This window comes from Coffea arabica, chromosome 2c (assembly GCF_036785885.1).
Source record: "Coffea arabica cultivar ET-39 chromosome 2c, Coffea Arabica ET-39 HiFi, whole genome shotgun sequence".
In the NCBI taxonomy this organism is placed as follows: domain Eukaryota; kingdom Viridiplantae; phylum Streptophyta; class Magnoliopsida; order Gentianales; family Rubiaceae; genus Coffea; species Coffea arabica.
Genome location: NC_092312.1, coordinates 30,195,704 through 30,222,256, shown reverse-complemented (window position 1 = coordinate 30,222,256; position 26,553 = coordinate 30,195,704). Strand labels below are relative to the sequence as shown.

The 26,553-nt window shown below is 34.7% G+C and overlaps 1 protein-coding gene across 1 annotated transcript; it reads right to left on the bottom strand.

The window, feature by feature from the left end:
• Positions 1–22,864: 22,864 nt before the first annotated feature.
• On the bottom strand, positions 22,865–23,584 carry LOC113724241 (germin-like protein subfamily T member 1). Its single transcript, XM_027247162.1, has one exon. It carries the CDS (start codon positions 23,582–23,584, stop codon positions 22,865–22,867), a length of 720 nt encoding a protein of 239 aa, XP_027102963.1.
• Between the last annotated feature and the right edge of the window lie 2,969 nt (positions 23,585–26,553).

Below are 26,553 nucleotides of genomic sequence, written 5' to 3'. Positions count from 1 at the left end.
TATATATAAATATTGGAGATTTACATTGTAATATTTGAGGTTTATTCTTGTAATTCATTTGAGGATTGTAGTGAACGACTGAGTCCCGGCGAGAGCTGGGCAGGTGATCCGCCGAACCCTGGGGTACGCCCTAGGGAGAAGTGGGATCGTCACAGGTGGTATCAGAGTTTAGGCTTCAGATCTCTGTAGTTTATCCTAGGCTTGAAGTTTAGGATGCCGGACTGTGGGCCTGGTTTGAAATGTAAGTGATACCTTGTAGGTTGGAAATGAGGCATTTATGGGGAAATGCTGTTCGAACTTTGAAAATGTACGATTGCTTTGAGTTTGTGATTTAGGGCTCAGACTCGGGCAAGATAATGATATATGATGGATGGTTTCTGAGCCGTGGAGGTGAGTGACCCTAAACTGATTCCAAAATTACTTTTGAACTGTTTCTTGCATTATTTACTCGACTGCATATCATGCGTGCTTGCATGTGAGTTCATGACATGATTTGGCTTCACTGAGTTCTGGAGAAGTCTTGTGCTGAACACCAACGTCTCCACCTCTGTTTACTGTTCATCTGGAGCAAATGGCTCCCTCTCTCACTGTTTACTATTACTGGATCTATTTGAGCGTTGGGTGTTCAAGTGCCATGATTTCACTGACTCACAAGAGCAATAAATGTATATTTGATCTCTGAATCATGACATCATCGAAAGGATCGAAATGCAATATTGTGAAATATATTTGATTACTGAATTTACTGGTTACTCGCTGAGCTTCTAACTCACCCCAAAAATGTTTTATTCCCCTCCACAGGGCTCGTGGCGAAGGAAGGCTTGTTGTGGTTATTCACTTGAATAGATGGCCTATATTTTGTACAATTTGGATTTGGAATCATTTTATGTATAGTTGGAAATTGTTTTCGCTTCGCTTGTGACATATAATTATTGGAGACTTGGATGTGTAATTGTGGGAACATTTGATGTAATTTTTGAGATTTATATTGTAATCTGTTTGAGGAATGTAGTGAACGACTGAGTCTCGGCGAGAGTTGGGCAGGCGACCCGCCGAACCCTTTGGTACGCCCTAGGGGGAAGTGGGGCCGTCACACAAGCAAATTTCTTTTGTCAATGAAGGTGGCTTGTTGGTCGGGTGGCATGGTCATCATTAGACCATTTTCAAGGAGTAGAATGTGTTGTTTGAGATTTTCAAGCAAAGAAATAACCTCAGAGTTAGATGAAGAGGGCGTAGTGGCTGACCTTCTAGGATGGATAGTAAAGGATGAAATATACATGGACTGATCTTGAGGAGTCCTAGGGGAGACAGGTGTTTCATGATGATTCTTTCTCCTAGTCTCCAAAACAGTTTCCTTGTAGCACCATTTTCCATAAAAAAAAGTTCAGATTTTTTCTTTCAAAATATGCCTTTGAAAAGACAATAGATGTACTTTCTTTTGGTGATTTGTCAGTGAAGGGAATTTTGAAATGAGCAAAAATTGGGATCAGAAATTTTTCATAGGAAAGTTTTCTACGGCTATCAGTGCTGATTTTGAGTAAGAATTTACACATAACAAAGCCGAAATCAATTCAAATTTTTTCAAGAAAGCAGAAAAACAGGTAAAGCTCCATTTTGTTGGCATCTGTCCTATAACCATCAGTAGGAACTAATAGATGAAATTATAGAGAAGATGATCAAATTTTGAGGATTGAGATCTTCCAATCTTGCCTCAGTAAGAGTATTAAAATGAGTTTGAAAATAAGTTATCAGTTTTGCAATATGAAAGTGATTATAGGCAGAAAGAAATTGTTCATATGAAAAAAAGTTAGCAATTTTTCCTTTAAAACCATATTCAATTTTGATTTTCATAACAGTGTTGACAATATCAGGATTTAATTCTATATCAACAGAATTTACTCGTGAGACTAGATCAGTATGGGATTTACCCTTCCTAAGATTGACAAAAAATTGATGAAACATGTCAGGGTAGTAGGTGTTGGGAATGGTCAAAATATGAATCCATTTTTGGAATTCAAAGAACTTAATGACAGGTTCAAGGTCAAACTTACGGAATTCATGAGGGATAATTGCCCATTGGGTGATGAAGTCCTTCTGAGAAACCCATTCGAACCTATCTCGGGCATCATCATCAATGAACTTTGGCAATGAGGTAGATTCCTCTGCAATCTGAGCCTCAGGTTGCTCTCTGGCAGTTCGTTTCCTTTTTCCATTTCGTGGAGTATCATGTATATCGGTCTGTCCACCAAACCTTGTTCTTGGTGACTTTCTGGTGGAAGTCTCAGTAGCTTGCTGATTCTTAGCATTTTGCTCAACAGTCTGCTGTTCCTCAATTTGCTCAACAGAAGGATCAGCAGTTTGCCTTTCCTTAGTTTGAACTGTCCCATTCTTTTTAGCAGACCATTTCCCCTTTTTACAATGAGGTTCAGTCCCTTTTCTGGGTGATTTCGTGACAGATGCATCAACATTAGTAAGCTGCTCCAATTCCTCTTCACTATCACTGATAAGAGGTAATGCAGTTTGCTCAGCGGAAGTAGTTTGCCATTTCTCTGAATGTTTTTTTTGGGCCGAACCTTTTCCTTTTCCACCATGTTTTTTTGTCGCCCTTTTTGGAAATTTAGTGGTAGAGGGCTCAATAATTTCAGTATCTTCATCCCTCAACCTGAACCTGGTGGTGCGTCTTGCACTGACAGATCCTTCCCTAATTCTTACCATGATGAAATGCAGATTGTTTTTGTTATGGAGAATGATGAAAATATGTATGAGACTGACTAAAAGTGCGGTATTAATTATAATGAGGGCTTGAATCATCCAGAGAGAGTGACTTTTAAGTGACTAGGGTTTCGGGTGAGAATTGGGATTTATAGACTAGTTGGCAGTTAGAGGAAGTTATGAGGGGTTATGAACGGGTAAAAAGAGTGTAAAGGCTTTGAACTAATTAATTTCTTGAAACTTGTTCAGAAGAGAGACGAACTTTGAAATTTGAAAATAGGAGAGGATGAGAAGTTGCGTCTGATATAACGGATAGAAAAATAAACTGAATGAAGGAGAAAACTGACTTATAACAAGCATTTTTAGAGTGTTGGACGGTTGAACGAAGTGAAGCGTCTGACATTATCGTCCAAAACCAAATTTTCTGGAAAAGTGATCAAGAACACTGTCAGACGTTTGATAAAGTGTGACCAGATAATTTTTCAAAAAAACTTTTCAATAATACCCAATTTTGTTCTTAAAAATATAAACTGATCTTGTGGAAGGGCTTTTGTGAGAATGTCAGTACTTTGATCCTTTGAACAAACATATTGCACACAAATTTCATCTTTTTGGACGAGATCTCTAATGAAATGATGCTTTATGTCAATATGCTTTATCCTAGAATGTTGAATGAGATTTTTTGTCAAATTTATAGCATTTTTATTGTCACAATACACAGGCACACAATCATATACTAATTCAAAATCATTCAAGGTACTTTTCATCCACATCGATTGAGTATAACATGCACTAGTGGTAACATATTCCGTTTCGGCCGTAGACAATGAAATAGGTTTATTTCTTACTTAACCAAAATACTAAACAATTACCAAGAAAGTGGCATGTACTACTAGTACTCTTTCTATCTATTCTACATCCACCAAAGTCAGCATTCGAGAAACCATATAAAGGACATTCATGACATTTAGGATACCAAAGACCATAGTTCAATGTTCTTTTCAAATATTTAAAAATTGTTTTCACAGCAAGCAAGTGAGATTTTTTTGAACAAAATTGGAAACCAGCACACAAGTAAATAGCAAACATGATATCAAGTCTACTTGCAGTTAAATAAAGTAAGCTGCCAATCATACCTCTATACTTCTTTTCATCAACATTTATACCTCCTTTATCCTTGTCAAGTTTGATAGATGTGCACATTGGTGTTCCAACTTATTTTGATTCCTCTATACCGAACCTTTTGAGCAATTCCTTGGTGTATTTATCTTGATTAATGAATGTTTCTTCTCGAGTTTGTTCCACTTGAAACCCAAGGAAAAAATTCAATTCTCCTATTATGCTCATCTCAAACTCTTTTTGCATAATAGTTGAAAAAATTCTTACACAAATACTCATTAATAGCACCAAAGTTAATATCATTAACATATATTTGCACAATTAGTAGATCATTGGAACATCGTTTGGTGAAAAAAGTGGTGTTTATAATGCCCCTTTCAAAATCATTTTCAATCAAGAAACCACTTAAGCATTCATATCATACTCTTGGAGCTTGTTTTAAACCATACAAAGTTTTTGAGAGTTTAAACACATGATTTGGAAACATTTCATTCTCAAAACCGGGAAGTTGATCAACATATATCTCTTGATCAATAAAACTATTTAAGAAAGTACTTTTAATATCCATTTGAAATAATTTAAAATTCTTGAAACATGCAAATGTCAAAAACATTCTAATAGATTCTAGTCTTGCTATGGGAGCAAATGTTTCATCAAAATCTATTCCTTCTTCTTGAGCATACCTCTTAAGAACTAATCTAGTCTTATTTCTCACCACTTCACCTTTGTCAGTCATTTTATTTCTAAACATCTATTTTGTGCCAATAATAGGATGATCATGAGATTTTTCAACTAATGTCCACATCTTGTTCCTTTCAAATTGATTTAGTTCCTCTTCCATAGTTAAAATCCAGTTTTCATCTTTCAATGCATCAATAATAATTTTTGGTTCAAAATGTGAGACCAAAGCAAAATTGTCCATCAATTGTTTTGAAGAGGAACGAGTTCTTACCTTTTCGGATGGATCACCAATAATGAATTCCTTAGGATGATTTTGAACAAACTTTCAAACCTTTGGAAGATTCCTAGGTGCATCACCATGATTGTCATTTTCTTCTAATGCTTGACTATCTTGGGGATTATCTTCTTTTGAGCTCTCTTCTTGTGGAGTATCGTTTTGATCATGAATTGTGAGTTTCTTGAGTCTTTCTTGGACACCTACATCATCATCCTCACAACTACTTTTGAAAATATTATCATTAGATTCATCAAAGGTGACATGTATAGCTTCTTCAATAACAAGAGTCCTTCTATTATAGACTCTAAAGCCTCTTTTGTTCTCACAATTACCTTTTCGGATGGATCACCAATAATGAATTCCTTAGGATGATTTTGAACAAACTTTCAAACCTTTGGAAGATTCCTAGGTGCATCACCATGATTGTCATTTTCTTCTAATGCTTGACTATCTTGGGGATTATCTTCTTTTGAGCTCTCTTCTTGTGGAGTATCGTTTTGATCATGAATTGTGAGTTTCTTGAGTCTTTCTTGGACACCTACATCATCATCCTCACAACTACTTTTGAAAATATTATCATTAGATTCATCAAAGGTGACATGTATAGCTTCTTCAATAACAAGAGTCCTTCTATTATAGACTCTAAAGCCTCTTTTGTTCTCACAATATCCCAAAAAAATACCTTCATCAGATTTCTTATCAAACTTTCCAAAGTGTTTCTTGATATTTAAAATAAAGCATTTGCAACCAGAAACTTTGAACTAACTAACAATTGGCTTTTTCTCAAACATTAACTCATAAGAGGTTTTGTTTAAAATATGTCTCAAAAGAACTCTATTCATAGCATAACATGCGGTATTAACGGTTTCGACCCAAAAATATTTTAGTAAGTTACATTCACTTTAACAAAGTTCGTGCGGTTTCTTGAAGAGTTCTATTTTTTCTTTCAACAACACCATTTTGTTGAGGAGTTCTAGCAATTGAAAACTCATTGTGATTCTATTGTTATCACAAAATTCTGAAAAACCACAAAATTTAAATTCCGAGCCATTATCACTTCTAATCTTGATAATTTTCAATCCAATCAGATTTTGAACTTTTGCAAATAATGAAAGAAAACTTTTGAAAGTATCATCCTTTTGAGCAAGAAATATCACCCAAGTGTATCTAAAATAATCATCAACAATAATCAAATAATATATTTTATCACCCAAACTAGCAATTTGTGTATGACCAAATAAATCAAGATGTAAAAGATCCAGTGGTTTTGAAGTAGAAACACAATTCTTAGATTTGAAGAAACTTTTACTTGTTTTCTAATTTGACAAGCATCACAAATTTTGTCTTTTTCAAAGTTAATTTTTGGTAAATTTCTAACAAGTTCTTTTTTGAATTTTTTTTTAACAAATTTATATTAAAGTGACAAAACCTTCTATGCTACAACCAAAGATCCTCATCTGCAGTTTTAAGACATTTAGGGATGAAAGAATCAATATTTTCTAGAATAACTACATAAATGTCATTCACTCTTTTTTCTTTGAAAATAATGTTAAATTTTGAGTCAAGAATAAGATATTCATGCCTTTTAAATAGCACAAACAGATTTCTGTCACACAATTGACTAACACTCAACAAATTATAACTCAGGTTATCAACTAGAAGAGCATTGTGAACAAAAGTTTGGTCATTCTTACCAACATCTCTAACTCCAACTGTTTTGGTTTTGTTATCATGTCCAAATGTTACTTTTCCACTTGATTTTGACTTGAGTTTGATGAACTGTGAGGGATCACCAATCATATGCCTTAAGCATCTACTATCTATGAACAATTTTGATTCCTTAATAACATTCACCAATCTCACCTACACAAAAGTTCACAAGATAATATTTGGTACCCAACTACTTTTTGGGTCCTTGAGAGTTAACATTATGTCTAACTATCCACATGCATTTCATGTCATTTCTCATATTCTTTCTTACATAGTAATTATTTTTCATGTGACCAACTTGGCAACAAAAGCTACACATAGTCAGTGAGTTTCCTACAAAGACAGGTTTAATAAATCTAGCTTACCTTCTTTTATAGATGTTAAATTCGTTTGCATTAGAGTTCAACCTTTTCTTGTGAATGTCAAAGTGAGGTTTTGATTCACTCTTTTGAAAGCAGTCTTGTTTCTTATGTTTAAGCAATTTATCTAGGCCATCCATTCTTCTTTTTAAGTCACCTTGTTCCTTTTTGAACAACTCACACAGCTTTGTTTTTCTATCAAGCTCAAAAAGTAGAACATTTTCATCCTGTTTCAAGCAGTCATTTTCAGCTTTCCGCATTTTATTTTGTCGAAAAAGATTTGCATTGTTTTGAATCAAAAAATTAATTTTCTATTTTAGTTCCTTGTTTCTAGCATACGATTCTTTTAAGCTATTATGCAATCTCTCAATGAAAGACTCAACATCATCTTTAGATTCATCATCACTAACAGGTTGACAGTTGCAAGTAGTTACCTCATCATCACCAATGGCCATGAAAGCCATTTGAGCAGATTCTTCTTTCTCTTCGATATCACCATCTGAGTTACAATCATTCCATGTAATTTGAAAGTTGTTGAACTTTGGTTTTCGTTCAACTTTTCCTTCTTTCTTCTTCTTCATTGGACACTCACTCATGTAGTGTCCAAGTTGGCCGCATTCAAAGCATTTGTCTACTTGCTTTTTATTAGTCTCTTATTTTCCTTTGTTTCTTGAATTATTGAACTGATTAGAAAATGTATTGCTAGGTCCTCCTCTTCTAAATCTCCTTTTGTTGAGGATTCTTTTAAAACTCCTTGTGATAAGAGCAAGATCATTGTCATCAACTTCTACATTATCTCCATCTAAGGAAGTTGAATCATCTTCATCTTGAGAAGTCTTTAGAGCAATGCTTCTTCTCACTTTTGCATCTTCCTCCTCTTGTACCTTAGACTTAAGGTTCAACTCATAAGAAATTAGAGAATTAATGAGAGATTCAATAGACATAGTATTTAGATCTTTAGCTTTTTCAATGGAAGTCACTTTACTCTCCCAATCTTTGGTCAGTGCATTCAAAATCTTTCTATTTTTCTCACCTAAGGTGTATTCATTTTCCAGCACCTCTAAGTCTTTAATGAGATCATTGAATTTACAATACATCTTATCAATGTTTTCATAAGGTTCCATCTTAAATGATTCATACTTAGTAACTAGGATTGATTTCTTTTATTTTCTTACATTCTCACTTCCTTCATGGATCTCTCTTAGTTTATCCCAAATTTCTTTTGCAGATCGGCAACCTTTGACTCTAATAGACTCATTTGAATCTAAAGCACTATACAACACATTCATACCTTTGGTATTCAAGGTGAGATGAGATCTATTCTCAGCAGTCAACTCATTTCTGATTTTTGGTTTTAGTCTATGAGTGGCTTCATCAATTGTAGAGTTATTCAAATGAACCTTCATTAACAATAAACCATAGTTCAATATCAATAGATTGCAAGAATATAATCATTCTTTCCTTCCAATTCACATAATTGGATCCATTAAACATTGGGGGTCTAGTGACAGATTATCCTTCAAAAAACATGGCATTGTTGGTTGTCATTTTTATTCCAAAGTCGATTAAGCTTAATCTCTAGGAGACCAAACTCTGATACCAATTGTAAGGATCGAAAACAACTTAAGACGGGGGTGAATTAGGTAAATTACAAAATAAACCAAATTATGAGACACTTTTTGATTGAATATGAAATTTACCCTCTTTCTAGATGACCATACAATGGAACAAATAATGAGAAAGTACAAATGTCTGTGAGTAGAAGAGATGAACAATTTATATTGCAGTATATTAAATAAAAGAGATAGAATAGCAAACCAAATTTCAATCTCCTCTTGAGTTTGAATATCACTTTATAGAGTAAGTTTCTTCAAGTTAATCAATTACAACTAATCTATGTGCAGAAAAAAAGGATCACTTTCTCCTTGCTCCAAACCACACTTGATCAAGTTAGCAAGTTTTATTATCACTCGGATAACCCTCACAAAGCTACACTATTGAAGTAATTTTCTCACACAAGAAAAGCTTGTACGAAATCTACACAACTAAGAGTACAAATCTTCTTTGAAGAGAATTTTTCTCACTAAAATTGCTCTCGATCTTTTGTAGTTTCAATGTGCAAAAGTAATTTGAAGTGGTTGACTTTGCTCTATTGATAGGAGACCAAAAAATTCCTTCATTAAAGCTTCTAACGAATAGAAGGTAGCTGAAAAATCAACTAACCGTTGGTAGTGTCGGACATTCGGTAGTCTTGTTTCTTGTGTCCGACAGCAGGCAGAGAGCAAGAAAAATTTTCTTTAATTCTTTCGGACGTCCGGTACCTCCAAAGTTTGCGCCCGAAAGCAGATGGTAATGTTTGAGAATCCTTCTTCAATTCTGCGGACGTCCGGTGCTTTAATGTTCTGCGTCCGATCGAGGTCAGTGAGCTTAAGGAGGTGTTTGATTTCTTTCGGATGTCCGGTAATGGAGTTCCTCATACGTCCGAAGTTGTTCAATGATTGTCGAACATCTGATCCAGTTTTTTTGTGTGTCCGACAGCTTCAGCAACAGGTTCATCTTTGAACCTAATTTGCTTCATTTCTAAAAAGGTTTTTGAGGAGATATTAGCAACATCCATTTGTTTTGTAATCATCAAAAGCTAAGAACTGAGATTAACATATAGAAATTATGTACCCTTAGCATTGCCTGTTCAGGATCTAAATATTATGTAAGTAGACTCCAAATCATTAATGCAATTGCTTTTGTCCGATGCAATGTGCCAATTTCTGGTTTGGTACTTCTAAATGCCTTAAATAGATTTAACCTTGTTTTGAGTTCCAATTTCTACCCCTTGTTCTGTCTATCATAAATTTTAAATTTACATTCTTGATCTCCAAAGTTATATTGCTTTCTATATTGTTTTTATATTATTATTAAATTTTAATTGGATTAAATGCTTACCTTCTTCTACACGTTCATGGATATATTAATGATTAATTAGCGCGGTATATGGATCTAAACAAATAAAACGTAGATAATGTAACCACAAGGTATTTAATTCCGTATTGAAAAAAAAGATGTTTAATTCCGTGACATTATCACTATTCATGTAATGTCTATTTATTCATACCTAAATGGGCATACATGCTATCTAATCCACCGCGCAACGCCACAGTTATGCTTGCTAGTAACTTAATAAGTAACTTGCCAATGAAATCTTTGATGCGGCATTAACTTGGTTGCTCAATAAAATAACTTTACAAAAAAATTCCCTATAAAGAAGCCAAAGAAAAAAGGGAAAGAAATAAAAGTTGAAGTTAGGAGAATCTTGAGACTCCAACAAACCAGACCAAATTGGAATCCACATCTTTTGGAGGCTATGAATCATATCAAAGTCAAACACAACTTGTCTAAGATGACATGCCACAGAATAGCTTCAAAATCTTTAGAGTTAATTAATAAGAAGTTTCAAAGTACACTTACATGTATTATGTCAGAAACACCACTATCATTTGTCATCGTTTGAGCGAGTTTGAGCACTATACTCTCCAAATAAACATGCAGCACCTCTCTTACAAGCAAACATCACAGATTAGGTTGCATTTCAGAGTGAAAATGTCTCTGCATAGCAAGTAAACATGCATTGAAGAGCTAATTACCCGTGCAAATGTATAAGACATTTGCCGCAGAATAATGAGTTAATGCTGCTCCAAACTTAAACATAGTGCATAATTTTCAAAATAGAGTCCACTTTCTCATTACAATGCAAAAGCATTAATGTGTAGATGACATTACAAATTGTAATGGCTAAACTAATACTTTATTCATAATGGCTTATTTAACTGTATAAGCCATTACAGATTGGCATATTCTTGGTCCCCTTAATAACTTCTCTAACAAATACAACTACAGGGTGGACAACAATGCTCTTCTACTCCAAAGCCAACATTTATTTGTTGCAGAATCTTTCACGTTCAGTTGGTAAATCCAGGTCAAAAACTATAATTCAATAGGGAGGAATCTTAAAAAGCCATAGTAAACTCTACTGCAACACTAACGCCATAATGCGCAATAAAACAATCATAACAATAACATGAATTTATCAATTTAGGAGTTTGTTTCTCCACATCAGAGTAAACAATGTCTAATTAGTGTGTGGTAATGGTAAGTTTATACAGTTAACTTCTAAAGTCAAAGGCCACAAGTTAAGATTATACAATCTGCCTCACTTCCACTTACCAACAAGATAATCCACTCACTTTGCATAGCTTCTCATTCCCTCAATATCTAGAAGTCGCCAAACTGATCAAAATTTCTTCTAAGCTCTTAGAAACTAAATATCGAATTGGCTCCCAAAAGGATACTTGACTTATAGAATATTAAAGCACTATTACCTCAAAATCAGTTGTATGTAAGCCATTATAATATGTAGCTACTCTTACAAATAGAATTAGAACTGAAAAATTACATAAAAAACAGCACATGTTATTAACTTTCTCCAACAATTATAATAAATCGCTATCAACTACACAAAAATGTTTCAATTTTTAACATATCAAACTCAGAAAAATAGTTCGCTACAAGTAAAATTTCCACATCCAAAATTCAAACATGAATTTTCTTAGGGGGTCTGGACAGTTCACAAAGGATAGCTTCCCTTTCACTTTGTTTCACTTTCAAAACTCTCTCAATCCCTCACCATTGAAAGATTAAAGTGGAAGATTGGGCCCATAAACTCAAGATTCAGCTCACTCGACCTACATTTGACAGAAAATATCGAAACTAGATGGAAAAATGTAACAGATTATTTACCTCAAATTATGCTGTGACAACCTTAGCTCTTGTTTCCTTAAGATTCAGTCTTCAAACTTTGGCTTTCCCCAAAAATTCATGGTCAATTTTCTGTGTTCTTGCCAGCAAGCAAGTGCTACCCCGACTTAAGGATTTTTGCTATCTACAACTCCACTAAAGCTGCCCAAATCTTTTGGGTAGCTGAAATTACGGATGAAAATGATGGGTTAAAATGATTTTCTGGATAATTTCAGCAAGATGATAATGGAGAGAAGGAGAAGATGTAGTGTCCGAAGTTGGCAAGAAGGGGGAAAGCAAGTTTTGTCCGAAATTTTTCTAAGTGTTATGAGTGTTTTTGTTTAACTCTTGCTAAAATGACGTCGTTTCTGCTTCTTTTGTTCACCCGCCTCTACTCTTTCAATTTTCAATTCCCGCTTCCATTTTAGCTTCAGCCAAAAAATAACACTTTCAAGTGACTTTTATACAAACTATTTGGACCTTTCTTTACAAAAACAATGCCTTCTCTAATATCTCTCTTTTTTCCCCCATCTCTGTGTAATTAAAATTGGTTATTATTTTGAGTTGTTAGCTCACAAGTTATATTAAAACTTTATTTGTTGTATTAAAATTTTAGAATATGAAAATTTAGTGTTTTTTGATAATTTTTTTTACTAACATAGGTTTTTTTATCTCTACAAAAAAATAATGTTCAAAAACTAAAAAGCTTATTAAAAATATGTTTATGATTCAAAAAAATCTTTTAATGTAAATATTTTTTGTTTTAATTTAATAATTTTATCAATTATGTACGAATTATGGTCTGACAAGACCTAACAATATGTTTAGTTGATCAAATAACCAAAATAGTTTGCTAATACATGCATGAAACACTAAATGTATTTAGTACAAGTACTGATTCATAAACCATAAACAATGTGACTAGTGTAATTAATAATAAACTCTAGCCATCCAATTGTCAAGGCTTTACTTAATTTCATATTAAAACTTCTTTGCCATTGTTTTCCTACTATGCTAATCAATAATTTTCTAGGTGTTGTCAAGAGAACTGGATAGGGAATCCATGATATTTTTTAACTTTATACCAAGTTATTAACTAAATTTGGATCAATTATAAAATATATATACATTTTTTTATTACAATACCTTCCGCATTTTGCTAATGAAAAAAACATAGGATAAAGTACAAAGGATAGGGTGCCATAATAGAATTAATGATATCGATTTATCATATACGAGACTAAATTATAAAAGATTAGATGTCATGGTAGAGTTAATGAAATTAGTTTACCACAGATGGGGCTAAAATGCAAAAGTTAGGGTGTCATAATAAAATTAGATCCAACTACCTTATCTGTGGCATATTAGTTCATGCATGGATGGCAGCAATATCAACAACAACAACAAGAAGAAAGAGAGCAAGATATGGGTTAGTGTTAAGTACCATTTCAAGGAGCTTAGCAAGGTCTATTTGCCTACTTTTGATGGAGGTCCAAACTCGAATGTGGCAGAGAGATGGTTATCCCAAATTGAGAACAAATTCCAAACTATGATGGTGCCAGAAGATATTCGACCTCAAGTAGTGACATCTTTCTTGGTGAAGCAGAGAAATGGTGGGATGGTGTAGCCCTGACCATGGTTTCTTCAGGTTGTACTTTGACATGGGATGAGTTCAAAAAGATGTTTCTATAGCATTACTTTCCACCAGCTATTCGAGTTCAAAATATTCGAATATTCAATAACCTTAAGCAAGGTTCCATGTCTGTGGGTGAGTACTACACTATTTTTCTCTCCTTGGGATGCTTCGTCCCTTCTACAATGGCCGATGAGACTGTGAAGATGGTCTCCTTTAAGGGAGGATTGAATAGTCAGATTCAATCAAAAATATCTGAAAATTTCTATGCCAATTGTGACCAAATGTATGAAGCTAGTTTAGATGTTGAACAAGACATTCTTCAGGAGGATGAAGAGATGAGACAAAGGAGAAATAGATAAATCGTAATGCAAGGCCAACTTTGTCAACATGGTCAGCCTTCTCGTGTAATGCAACCTCTTCGACCAATGCAACCTCCCCGACAAGCACCGTTACCAAGACCTATAGTTTCGCAATAGGCTAATTCTTCTCAACAACCTTTTCCAAGGTATCTACCTACTAACCCATCTAAGTTGTGTGATTATTGTCATCGGGTTCATTCAGGAGAATGCAGGTGGAAAACGGGAGCTTGTTTTAGTTGTGGAGAAATGGGGCATAAAGTGAGTAATTGCCCGAATTCTAAGCAAACTAGAGGCAACAATAGGCTAGGAAATAGCTTTAATTCTAGTGCAGATTGACCTTACACAATCTCTAAGGTGACTGAACAAGAAGCAGCAGGAGTAGAGGATGTTGTGACAAGTATGGAAATGATTAATTCTCTTCCAGCGGATGTGTTATTTGGTTGTGGGGCTTGCCATTCTTTCATTTCAAAGAAGTTTGCATGAGAGTTAGATATTAAACCCTATGTTTTGGATGACCCGTATCGTGTAGCCATTCCCGGGGGAAAAGTTTTAGTTTCTCACCTTATGTATGAAGGTTATACTTTAGATTTATGTGGGAGAGAGTTTAAGGCAAATCTCGTGCAATTGAATATAATTTGATGCTATCTTAGGTATGGATTGGCTATCGCAAAATTATGCCCATATAGATTGTATGGGTAAAAGTGTTGATTTTTAAACCCCAAACATTCCACATTTTTCTTTTCAAGGGTGTTGAGGAAAACCAAAGAAGAAGTCTCTACCCATTTTATCTGCCATACAAACTTGGAGAGCAATTAGGAAAGGATGTGAATGTTTTTTGACTTATATAGTAGACTCTAGTAAGAAAGGGGAGATAAAACTTGAGGATATCCCAATTGCAAGAGAATTTTCAGATGTGTTTTCAAATGACTTATTAGGTCTACCTCCCAAGAGAGAAATTGATTTTGAGATTAATGTAATACTCAACTTAGAACCTATATCTAAGGCACCCTATCGGATGGCCCCCACAGAGTTGAAGGAGCTTAAAGTTGAAGTTCAGGATTTGCTTGACAAGAAATTGATTCAACCAAGTGTATCCCCTTGGGGTGCATCGGTTTTATTTGTAGAGAAGAAGGATGGAAGTATGCAATTGTGCATTGATTATTGGGAGCTCAATAAAATTATGATCAAGAACAAGTATCCATTGCCTCGTATTGACGACCTGTTTGATCAATTAAAAAGGGCTAAGGTATTTTCAAAAATCGATCTTCATTACAGATACCATCAATTAAGGATTAAACTGCAAGATATTCCAAAGAGTGCATTTAGAATAAGGTATGGCCATTATGAATTTCTCGTCATGCCTTTAGGGTTGACTAATGCTCCTGCAGCCTTTATGGATTTGATGAATAGGATATTCAAAAAGCAATTAGACCGATTTGTGGTGGTGTTCATTGATGATATATTGGTGTACTCCCCAAGTGAAGCAGAGCACGAAAATCACCTGCGAGATGTTTTACAAATCTTGAGGCGTGAGAAACTTTATACAAAACTCAACAAATGTGAATTTTGGCTTCAAAGTGTGTCCTTCCTTGGGCATGTTATTTCTCAAGATGGTGTCTTTGTGGATCCTAAGAAGATAGAATCTATTGTGGATTGTCCCTGACCTACTGATGTGGTAGAATTGAGGAGTTTTCTGAGCTCAGTTGGCTACTATAGAAATTTTGTTGAAGGATTTTCTACTATTGCTTTGTCCTTGAGTTGTTTAACTCAAAAGCATGTTAAGTTTGAGTGGACACCTAAATGTTAAAATAGTTTTCAAGAATTAAAGAATAAGCTTGTTTCGGCACCAGTTCTCACCTTACCTTCTAGATCTGGAGGTTTCACTATTTATAGCGATACATCCAAAAATGGGTTGGGATGTGTGCTAATGCAAAATGAGAAGGTCATAGCTTATGCATCTTGTCAATTGAAGCGGTATGAACAAAACTATCCTACACATGATTTGCAATTGGCAGGCGTTGTTTTTACCTTGAAGATTTAGAGGCACTACTTGTATGGGGAGCAATGTGAAGTCTTTACAGATCATAAAAGCGTAAAGTATTTGTTCACGCAGAAAGAGCTAAACATGAGACAACGAAGATGGCTTGAGTTAATGAAAGATTATGATATTACCATTAGTTATCATCCAGAAAAAGCAAACAAGGTTGCTGATGCTTTGAGCAGGAAAAATTCAGGAATGATAGCAGTTATGTTAGTAAAACAATGATAGAACGCTAATTTAGCATTAATTTTCTTATAATTTCCTTTTCTTATTGGATTGGATATTGCATTAATGGACATATTTTGTTTGAATTTTATGTTTAGGGGATGTTTAGCCAATTGGAGAAAGAAAGTGCAGAAATAACAGTTTTTAGAAGATTTTCCTCCAAGTAAGTGTGGACGCTTGAGAAGACATCAATCAAGTCTGGAGTGCGTGGGATTCTATGCCGGGCAGTATCCTAATCCAAGTGGGAGTCGTCATCATAACTGGAAGATGATATTATTTGCCAAGTTTCTAATTAGTAATTGGGTTGGTTTAGGAGACTTTTAAGCGCTTGAGTACCTATCTCTTAGGAAGTTAGTTTTCCTATAGTAGGAGATTTTTTTGGAATCATTTACTACGGATTGTGAGGGAGGAAGTTCAATGTGTTTTTAGAAAGCTAGAAAATAGGAAGAACAAAAGCCGGATCCCGCGTGATTACTACTCGGCCAGGGAATAAGAAAAGGGGAGGAAGGCAGCCGCTTGGCTCTCTTCTTCTCTGAGTAGTTCTTCTATTGTCAAACATTGACGCAATTTCCTTCGATGGCATTGCGTGAGTTACTCTCAATGAGGATGAACTAATCACCCACTTTTAGTCAAGGAGACAATTGAAAATTTGGTTCAACAATAACTGTGAGATCGAAATTGTTTTAACTGTTTCCTTCATTTATTAGTATTTGTATGTTTTCTGCCTTTAATTGTCATAGCTATTGTGTATGACTGAATAGTGCGCAATATTTAGTTATTCACTTAGTTAATTTGCTAATTGGGAGTAGTTGAATCCGTAATTGTTTGATTAGCTCCATCCCGGTAGCAACTGGCGTAATTGGGTTTATGTCAGGAAAACATACGATCTAATTTAAACAAACCCTCGTAGTGTGTTTGTTAGTTAGGATTGGGCTTTTCTAAATCTTAATGCAAACTAGAAATTAAATCCTACGGTCGTACCTAGGGTTGTTTTTTGGTTAGAGAAATAGTTAACGGTTGTACCTTAACTATCGAGAAATTAAGGAAATGCTGGTTGTTTATCGCGTGCATGACAACTATAACTAATCTATTAATAATTGTTGGAATTATATTTGAATCGATGATCAGTTGCATGAACCATTTCTGAAGTGCACCCTTGGCTAGAGTTTCTCCAATTATTTCTCTCAATTAATTATTTTTTGCATTTAATTTGTTTAGTTAGTGATTCTTTAGCATCTAATTTTCAAACCCTCCGTTTGTCTTGGCTTAAAAAGAAACAAATTTCTCTCCAGCCCCTGAGGAGACGACCCTGCTTGCCATTGTCTACTACTTAGTAAATTTAGTTAGCTAATTAATTTTGGTATATCGGATTCAACAAACTCTTCAGCAACAGGGTGAATCAAGTAACTCATTGCATACCTAGAGTCCCTGCTCCAATACTTAGAATTGATTATTGATTGCTTTTGGTGGTAGTTAGGTTTTATTATTATTATTGTACAGGTTCGGCACCTGTCAAACAAATGGAGGAATTGAATTTAGAGGTGGTAGAATCCTTCATGCATGTGCTCGCAACTCTAGTTGCCTAACCATCCTTAATTTCGAGAATCAAGGAAACTCAAGAAGATGATATTGAGTTGGCAAAAATCAAGGAAAAAGTTAAAAGTGAGGAATTACCCGACTTTCAACTACTCAAGGATGGTAGTATATGGATGTGGAATCGGCTTGTGGTGCCTAAAGATCCGGAGTTACGAAAAGAAATAATGGCGGAGGCTTGCTCTTCCAAGCCTCTATTCATTCTAATAACACTGAGATGTATCGAGACTTAAAGCAGTCGTATTGGTGGAGTGGTATGAAGAGGGAGATCGCGAATTATGTGTCTAAATGCTTAGTTTGTCAACAAATAAAGGCCAAACATCAAAGACCTGCTAGATTATTAAAGCCTTTGACAATACCGGAATGGAAATGGGAGCATATAGCAATGGATTTCGTTGTTGGATTACCAAGGTCTAGGAGAGGTAATGACACCATTTGGGTAATAGTTGATCGACTGACAAAATCAGCTCATTTTGTACCTATGGTTGCTACTGCATCTATGGATACTTTGGCTAATCTCTGTATGGATTGCATTATTCGTTATCATAGTGTCCCAGTGAGTATTGTGTCTGATCGTATCTTAGATTCACCTCTCGATTTTGGAAAAGTCTCTAACAAGCCACAGGAACCGAGTTAAACCTCAACTCAGCTTATCATCCTCAAATTGACGGGCAATCAGAGCGTACAATTCAAACCTTGGAGGACATGCTTAGAGCATGTGTTATGGATTTTGGGGGCAGTTGGGAGGATTCTCTGGTGCTAAGTGAGTTCTCTTACACTAACAGTTATCATAGTAGTATCGGCATGCTAGCTTTTGAAGCTCTATATGGGAGGAAGTGTAAATTGCCCTTATATTGGGATGAGGTAGGTGAAAGGATCATTACTGGATCCGAACTTGTACAAGCTACAATCAAGAAGATGGCACTAGTGAGAGAAAGGTTGAAAACAGCACAAGATAGACAAAAGAGTTGGGCCGATTTGAAAAGAAGACCATTAGAGTTTCAAGAAGAGGATAAATTATATCTTAGAATTTCACCAATGAAGGGTGTCATGCAATTTGGGAAACGTGGAAAACTGAGTGCAAGATATGTTGGGCTTTTTGAAATTTTGGATAGAGTTGGAGAATTGGCATACAAGTTAGCCTTGCCACCATCTTTATCAAGAGTTCACAATGTATTTCATGTTTTGCAATTGAGAAAATATGTATTTAATCCAAGTTATATCCTGGAGTATGAGCCATTAATGGTATGAGAGGATCAAACTTATAGTGAGAAGCCAATTCGAATTGTGGGTTGTAAAGATCAAGTGCTAAGAAGAAGGACAATTCCCTATGTTAAAGTTCAATGGTCCAATCATAGTACTCGTGAAGCCACTTGGGAACTCGAAGAGGAAATGCGAACTAAGTATTCACATTTGTTTAACCAACGAGGTACGTTAAATTTCGAGGTCAAAACTTTTATTAGAGGGGGAGAATGTGATACCCAAGTGTCTTGTAGAGAATTTTGTGTGAAGAAATACTATTTTGGGGTGAAAAGTGAATGATGTTAAGTTGAGTGACCAATGTGTTAATATGTGAAATTTTCAAAGAATAAAAGTGATATTGGGATTTCACTATTCATTTTTACCAAAAACTTTCTTCATCTTCTTCATTTCCTTTTTTCCTTCCTTCTCCAACAAAACCCTTTCTTATTTCTCTCCTTTTTCCTTACAATCAAGGAGGATTCTTGACAAATCAAGCACAATTAAGGAGTGAGGAGTTAGGAGATTCTACTTTGACGACTAACCAAGGTATTTTCTTGAAACCTTGAACATGATCTTGGTTTTCTTTGATTGGGTGATTGGGTAGTATTTGGTTCAAATCCTTGGTTAGCTTCCATGGCTATGGTGTATGGAGTTTGTTTTGGTCTCCATTTTCAAATGGGTATATAGGGCTATCATCAATATAAAAAGGAGAAATGTTGAGGGAAAGAATGACTTGTTTTTGCCTTGAAAACTTGCTAGAAATCCATGGCTATAATCCTCGAACGAATTGGCTAAAATCCTCGGATGGATTGGCTATAATTCTCGGACAGATTGAATTTTCTGTATAGACATATTTCAATGCTTTGGATATAACTTGGTGTAGAAAATTCGGATTTAGGTGCCGTTTATTGCATTGGAAACTAGATTCAGAGGGCTTTAACTCTATATAAATCTCTTGACCAATTTCTGTATTTTTGGAAGTTAGTGACCCTTTAAAGTAAACCCTTATGTCCTACTTTGATGAGGAAATGATCTTTTATTAGGAATTAGTGGTTAAGGGTAGTATTAGGCTCGTTTTTATGATAATTTGGAGTAGTTTGGTATCTTTAAGATTGTAATTGAACATTTTATCATTATGTCTAGGTGAGAAAGGTAGCTATTTTTCCGATTACTTGAAATAGCATGGGTATCGATTGGATCGAGGTAACTGGTGCATTTATCCTTTATCTTTTGAATGATAAATTTTGAAAGCTACTTGTCTAATTGCTAAAATGGCATGAGCAAGTATAATTTGTGATATTTGTTATTACTCTTGCCATGGTCATTTGTGAAATGAAATGTTATGTTTGTTGAGCTCTTGTATAAGCGACTTTTGACAGGACTAGTTCCTCACAAGTAGTTGGTATATGAACCGAGCTATCCATGTTGTAGTGAGCAATATGAAATGGGCTAACTATGTGGTAGTTAGCACTATGAACTGTGTTAACTGGTTAAGTTTAAGTTAACAACTGGATATCCTGGGTCAATTGTTGTCTTATGGTTTGAGCTCCTTTGTGTGTGTGATGTATGATATGCCGTTGAAATGTTTATAGCAACCATGTTCTTATAAAGTTATATGTGTAAGTTAATGACGTTTGAAATATATATTATGTATGTAACATGCTCAGGCAAATAATGAGATACATGCACTACTTATTGAGTGAGATTTTGCTCACCCCTTTGTTATAATTATGCAGTTAATGATGAGTTCATTGAAGTAGACCTTGATAGCTCTTGGGGGTTGTAATGGAGATGGAGATGACTTTGGGTTAGAGGATGACTTTTGTACTTATATATAAGATACCTTATGATAGGATTTGAATTTTGTACATATTGTAGAAGGTTTGATCTTGCTTTTATTTTGGAAGACACAAAATTGCTGTTATAGATGATCTTGTATTTGCGGATTTAAAAAGTTTATATAAAGGTAAATGTAGTTGCTTTGGAAATTTGTTGCCTTACGCCTTTAGCATTGTCTATGGCGTGGTGGTGCTACGTTCTAGGCACGAGGCGTGACAATTATAGTCAAAAGATCATTATGAGAGATAAATTCCACAAACCCAATATATATGGGAGGCTAATTTACACATATACACATATATGTGAGAAAAGAACAATGATATTAATAATAAAATATTAATAACACCACAACAACAAGGCTATTAAACTTCCAATCTTCTCAAGTGGGTATGGTAATATGACTCTACTTACAGATTACATGATTTGATAAACAAGTATTGATAGCTACAATAATTATCTAATACAGTACCAATTTCTAAATAATTATTTTAACTTTTTCTAATCAAGGGGAGGGATAGGATTTAAGAAATGGGGAGGAGGAATGGAGATTTGAACCCAGAACCTCTATGTCCTAGAGCCTCCAATTCTTAAATATACTACCATTTCTTAGCTCTCGTAGAACTACTAAAAAAATTTGTGACCAAAATACTACTAAATAATAGTATAGAAAATTCAAATTTTTAGCTTTAATTTAATATGCCAACATTGTTTCCCTTAAATCAAACTCTCTATTGAATCAAGTTCAGCAATAATAATCTCATTTGTAAATTTCATTAATATAAATTTGAATTCTTAATCTTCAAAAAGATTTGTTGCTGCAATACTCCATACATTTGGACAGGTTCATCTCATGTTTTGGCCCAATTGACTCATTTAACTTTTTATATCAAAATTATAGGAGAAATATTGCCGAAAAATAAAACATGGTTCTCTTTCAAGAAAATATGTAATATTCTCTTAATCTAATTTAGCTGTAGCCTGTCATTGGATTTTTACTTGTATAAGTTTTGGATGCATGATTATCTCATTAATAATATACAGAAAAAAGCCTATTTTATTTTTCTTTCACAAGAAAGAAAAACTTTAGAAAGAAAATGATAGGGAAAATGATAAAATAGAGGAGCAGTATAAACTAGAAAATGCTCAAATAAAATAGACAAAAATGATAGAAATTAAATTTGCGAAATATTAAAGATTACCTAGAAAAGATATTTAATCACAAGAAAGGAAGAAAAATTGAGCAATATTTGATCTAAAGGTAAGTTTCGATCAATTTGAAGAGTGAAGGCGGGAAGTGAAAAGTTAAAATCATAGAGGTTGTTTATGCTTATCAATTTGAGAAAATAAGAATATTAAAGGAAGGAAGCAAAAAATTAAAATCATAACAGTTGCATATGTGAATTTGTAGAGTCTCGATTTATGTGTTGTTTATGTATTCTTATAGTAGGTTGATTATATTATTTTAGTTCTTAAACTATAAAACTTAATACAAAACCATTTATTTTAAGTGTAGTATTAGGAGGGAAACGAGTAGCATTTTTTCAAAATTCTTAACGTGTCAAAAACATGTTAGTCATATCAACCTACGGATTGGCCCAATACAACCCATTCTGTTTGCGCGTCATGTTCGCGTGGATCCATTTTTGACATAAATTATTCCGTGTATTGTTTCATTTAGGATTTTTTGTGTTGTGTTTACTTTTTTTTTTTTTTTTTTTGTGTTGTGTTGTGTTTACTTACCATGTCAAAAACTGTCACCATTAGCAATATCCACAATCAAGTTAATAATTTTCACACCAATTTTATGGCCAAATTTTGACCAATTAAATACTCCAAAACCAACATAATGGCCCTTACGTGATCAATTGAACAGTCCCGGCAATTCTTGTGTCCTAACTCTGACAACTCACCCAAAGATTAATTTCATGCAAATAGGATTCGATACCAGATGTAGAGCCTAATAATTATATCCAAAAAAAATTATAGGAGATAACTTTCACAAAACCAATATATATATATATGGAGGCTAATTTACATGAAGAGGACTAATATCAATGACAAGACTCAAACTTTTATTGTTTCCAACCAAATACATATCATGACTACTGACAAGCATAGGAAATTATTTAATACAATACTAGTTTCTAAATAGTAAAACTATCCTAATTTGACGCCAATAAAACTACTAAAAATTAACTTGACCAAAATACAATTAAACGATAATATAGAAGATTTTATTATTTAATATGCCAACTATAATGAACAACACCCTGGAATAGGATGTTAGTAAGATGACTTAAGCACGGTCGACACAGTCGACACAGTTGCAAACCTAGACTTAATGAGCTCAATGATACTTTGATTTACTTGAAATGCTTTACTCAACACGAGATCAGGAATCGAAGGCGTGGAGTTAAAAAGAGCAAGGGGGGCGAACTGAATCCCTGGATTTTGACTGTTGAACGAGGCGAAGAAGCGTGCGTTCTCGTGTCCAATATTCAGTTGGAAGTGCACTAGCCCAGGAGGAATCACAAACAACTCTCCTGAAGTCACAATTTTCCAGTAGAAAACGTTTCCGGTTGTCACAAAGCCTACAAACAGTTTTCCATCCATGACTAGAGCCAGCTCGGCTGCACGAGGGTGGACGTGGGGTGCATTCAGCCCTCCAGGCTTCAAAACCACTCGGTTCATTGACAGCCCTAGAGTGTTGAGTCCTGGAAATCGCTGAACATCTTGACGAGTGACATTGACGTCAAAAATATTGAATTCTCCTGGACTTTGTTGGAACCCATTGGCGAAGAAGTCTTGTGAAGATACGTTATCAGGGTTTTTGCACGGAAAGCCATTAATGTATAAAGAGGAATCAAGATCTGCAACGCAGAAATCTTGCAATGGGCTTGGATCAGCAGAATGGGATGGCAGTGGCAGGAGAAGGACTAGGGAGAAGAGTATCAAGCATAGTAGTATCTGGTAATTCATATTGTAGGCGCTCTGGTATGCCATGGAAAGTTTAATTTCAGTTCAGCTAGGTATGAATATGTAGTTTGGCTGAAACTAAAAGTAGCTAGGCAGGAATGTGTCCATAACTGACAGGGAGGATGGTATTTATAGAACCCCAAAGGATGACTGATTTCAAGTTTGATATAATTTCTTATTGCTGCATCAAAATCGCATTGTGTAAATGAGTTCTGCAGTCGTACGGAAGTATATCCAACTCACCTTTGTTTGTTGTACCCTAGTGCAGGTGGGGTTTAACTCTTTTACCGAAGAAAATCATGAAAAACTACAATACCTGAATGTGATCTCCCTTACTTACGTGTGTTCCAGTATAAGCCTAACTTTGAAAATGAATACTGGGTTTTTCACCACATCTCGGCCGATTTGGATAAGCTTACACATAAGTAGCTAGATTGGGTTAGACTTTTTCAAACGGACGATCAAATGTGGCTTAGGGTTTCTTATTAATCAGCCTAATCTGAATATACTGCTCATAGTCAATCCGCCATGGTGTTTGACTCAGGAGAGAAAGGATAGTATATTTATCATGTTACTAATAATTTATTTGGTGTTAGTGAAGCTGATCAACTTCAATTAATTGAGAAAACAAGTTATATGCTTACGTTGAAAGTAATGAAGGAAGTATAAATACTTTAAATAATTTGGCTTAGGAGGAATCTTCCGTGGCAATCATTGAGTACGATGTTTATATATATATATATTTATATATGTGTATGTATGTCAAAGTAAATGCACGCAAGCGTATTAAACTTACACACGCTAATTCCCTCTTCTTCTTGTTTAATCATTGAGCATGATGTTTATACATACATACATATATATATATATACATATATATACATATATATGTGTGTGTATGCATGCCAAAGTAAATGCACGCAAGCATATTAAACTTACACGCTAATTCCCTCTTCTTCTTCCTTTTTCAGCGGAGAAAGAATAGATTAAGAAGCAAAAAGGGGACAATGAAATTTGAACACAAGATCTCTAATTTATAAGGTCTCAATCAGCATTGAATCTTCCATTCAAAAATGTTCAAAGTTCCATTTCTGCCCTTTAAGCATCTTCTATCACCCATTTTTAGCAATACAAATTTTTCTTTATTTTTTGAAAAAATAAGAACTGGATCTATTAGAATAGGAATTTTTTTTTTAGAAAAAATACATTTTACAATGTGATGTTTATAAGGTAAAGAGGTAAATCAGAAATTTGTCAAGAAAATACTCTAAAAATTTTTCCTGATAAACTTGCACTCGAAACATACACGAACTAGGTTACTAAAATATAGGGCAAATTACATTTTAGCCTCCTGTGATTTTCGCAAAAACCACATAACCCCCCATGATTCAAAAAATTATACATAAACCCCCTGTGGTTTGGGTTGAACTGTCAAATAGACGGAAAGCATGAATCGTGACGATTCGTGGATAAAATGTCCAAATTACCCTAATATAAATACAAAAGGGAAGCAGATGAAGTCAGATGCTCTGGTCTTTGCCGTGAGAAAGAGAGAGAAAAATATAACCGCCGAATGAAAGAGAAAAAAATTTAACCCACAAAATTAAAACCGTAGATCTACCATTGAAGATCAAAAAGTAGCAGTGGAAGAGTTTCACGAAAGCTATTGTTGCATCTGGTAAGTTTTTTTACATCAGTTTAACATATAAGATGCACTAAAAGGTGTGGACTCAATCTTGCAACTATTAATTTCACCAATAATGTTATTCTTTCAGTCATATAATTGAGGCTTTGATTCTCTTCAGCAGTTTTCTTGCTACAAATTATTAGTCTATCAAAAGAATGTTCTTTTTTTTAAAAAAAAATCAAAGGCTTGAGCATCTAGCTCCTTCACGCACAAAAACTACTCAGCAATTCAATATATCTAATTTGTGCAATATTGTAACCAGGCTCAATTTCTCTAATCTTACAACCTTGAGTAATTTTTGTAAAGTATAACTTATTTGTCTTCCCATCTGTTGTAGGTTCGCAAGGTTGCTTTCTGAGGAAAGAAGACTACGGGAGCTTAGATCTCCTTTAACCAGCAAAACTGCAAAACCGCCACCCCTCACTTAATCATGCAATGCCAAAAACGATCCATTTATTGTTTTATTGTTACATTTATTTTTTTTTTACCCAACTTTGTAATCCGGAAAAAGGAAAAGACTGCACCTTGATGTTATAACTCACCTTCAGATTTCCTTCATTCTCTATCTTGGTTTGGTTTCTTCACTAAATGTATTGTCTTCACCAACATTCAGTGGAAAGTCAGCTGCAAATTACATTCGGAAGCTGGAAAGAGATGAGGACCACAGATCTAAGCTTTATTGGGTGCTTTAAAACTGACAGGGGTAATTTAGGAATGTTTTGACTGCTATCAGTACAATCAGCGCGTTTTGACCACGAATCATCACGATTCATGCTTTCCGTCTATTTGACAGTTCAACCCAAACCACAGGGAGTTTATGTATAGCTTTTTGAATCATGGGGGGTTATGTGGTTTTTGCGAAAACCACAGGCGGCTAAAATGTAATTTACCCTAAAATATATCATTTCTTTACATGTGTGCGCATATATGTGTGTGTGGATGTGTGTATATATACATGCGAGCACACACACTTCTTTATTTTTTTTTCTTTCCTTTTACCTTTCCACTCCTCTCCACAGTCTTCTTATCTTCAATTGTTAAACATAAAATTCAAATTCTGACCTTGATAATAGAAAAAACTCTAAAATTCTTCCCTTAACTAGGCCAACCCTAGTAGCTTATACTTCTTATTGAATATTTGTTTATAAAATCCAATTATTGTTACCGAATTCAAAGATATGTACAATTCAATGCCGTGTATTGCACATACATAATTGGACCCGCATTCGTGGACGACCCTCGTGCCTTCTTTACGACGGAATAGACTCAATATGGTCCATACTGTTATACTGTTCCAAATATAACCAAG

Coding starts and splice junctions, on each gene's coding strand:
- LOC113724241 (XM_027247162.1), bottom strand. CDS start 23,584: ATGGCATACCAGAGCGCCTACAATATGAATTACCAGATACTACTATGC.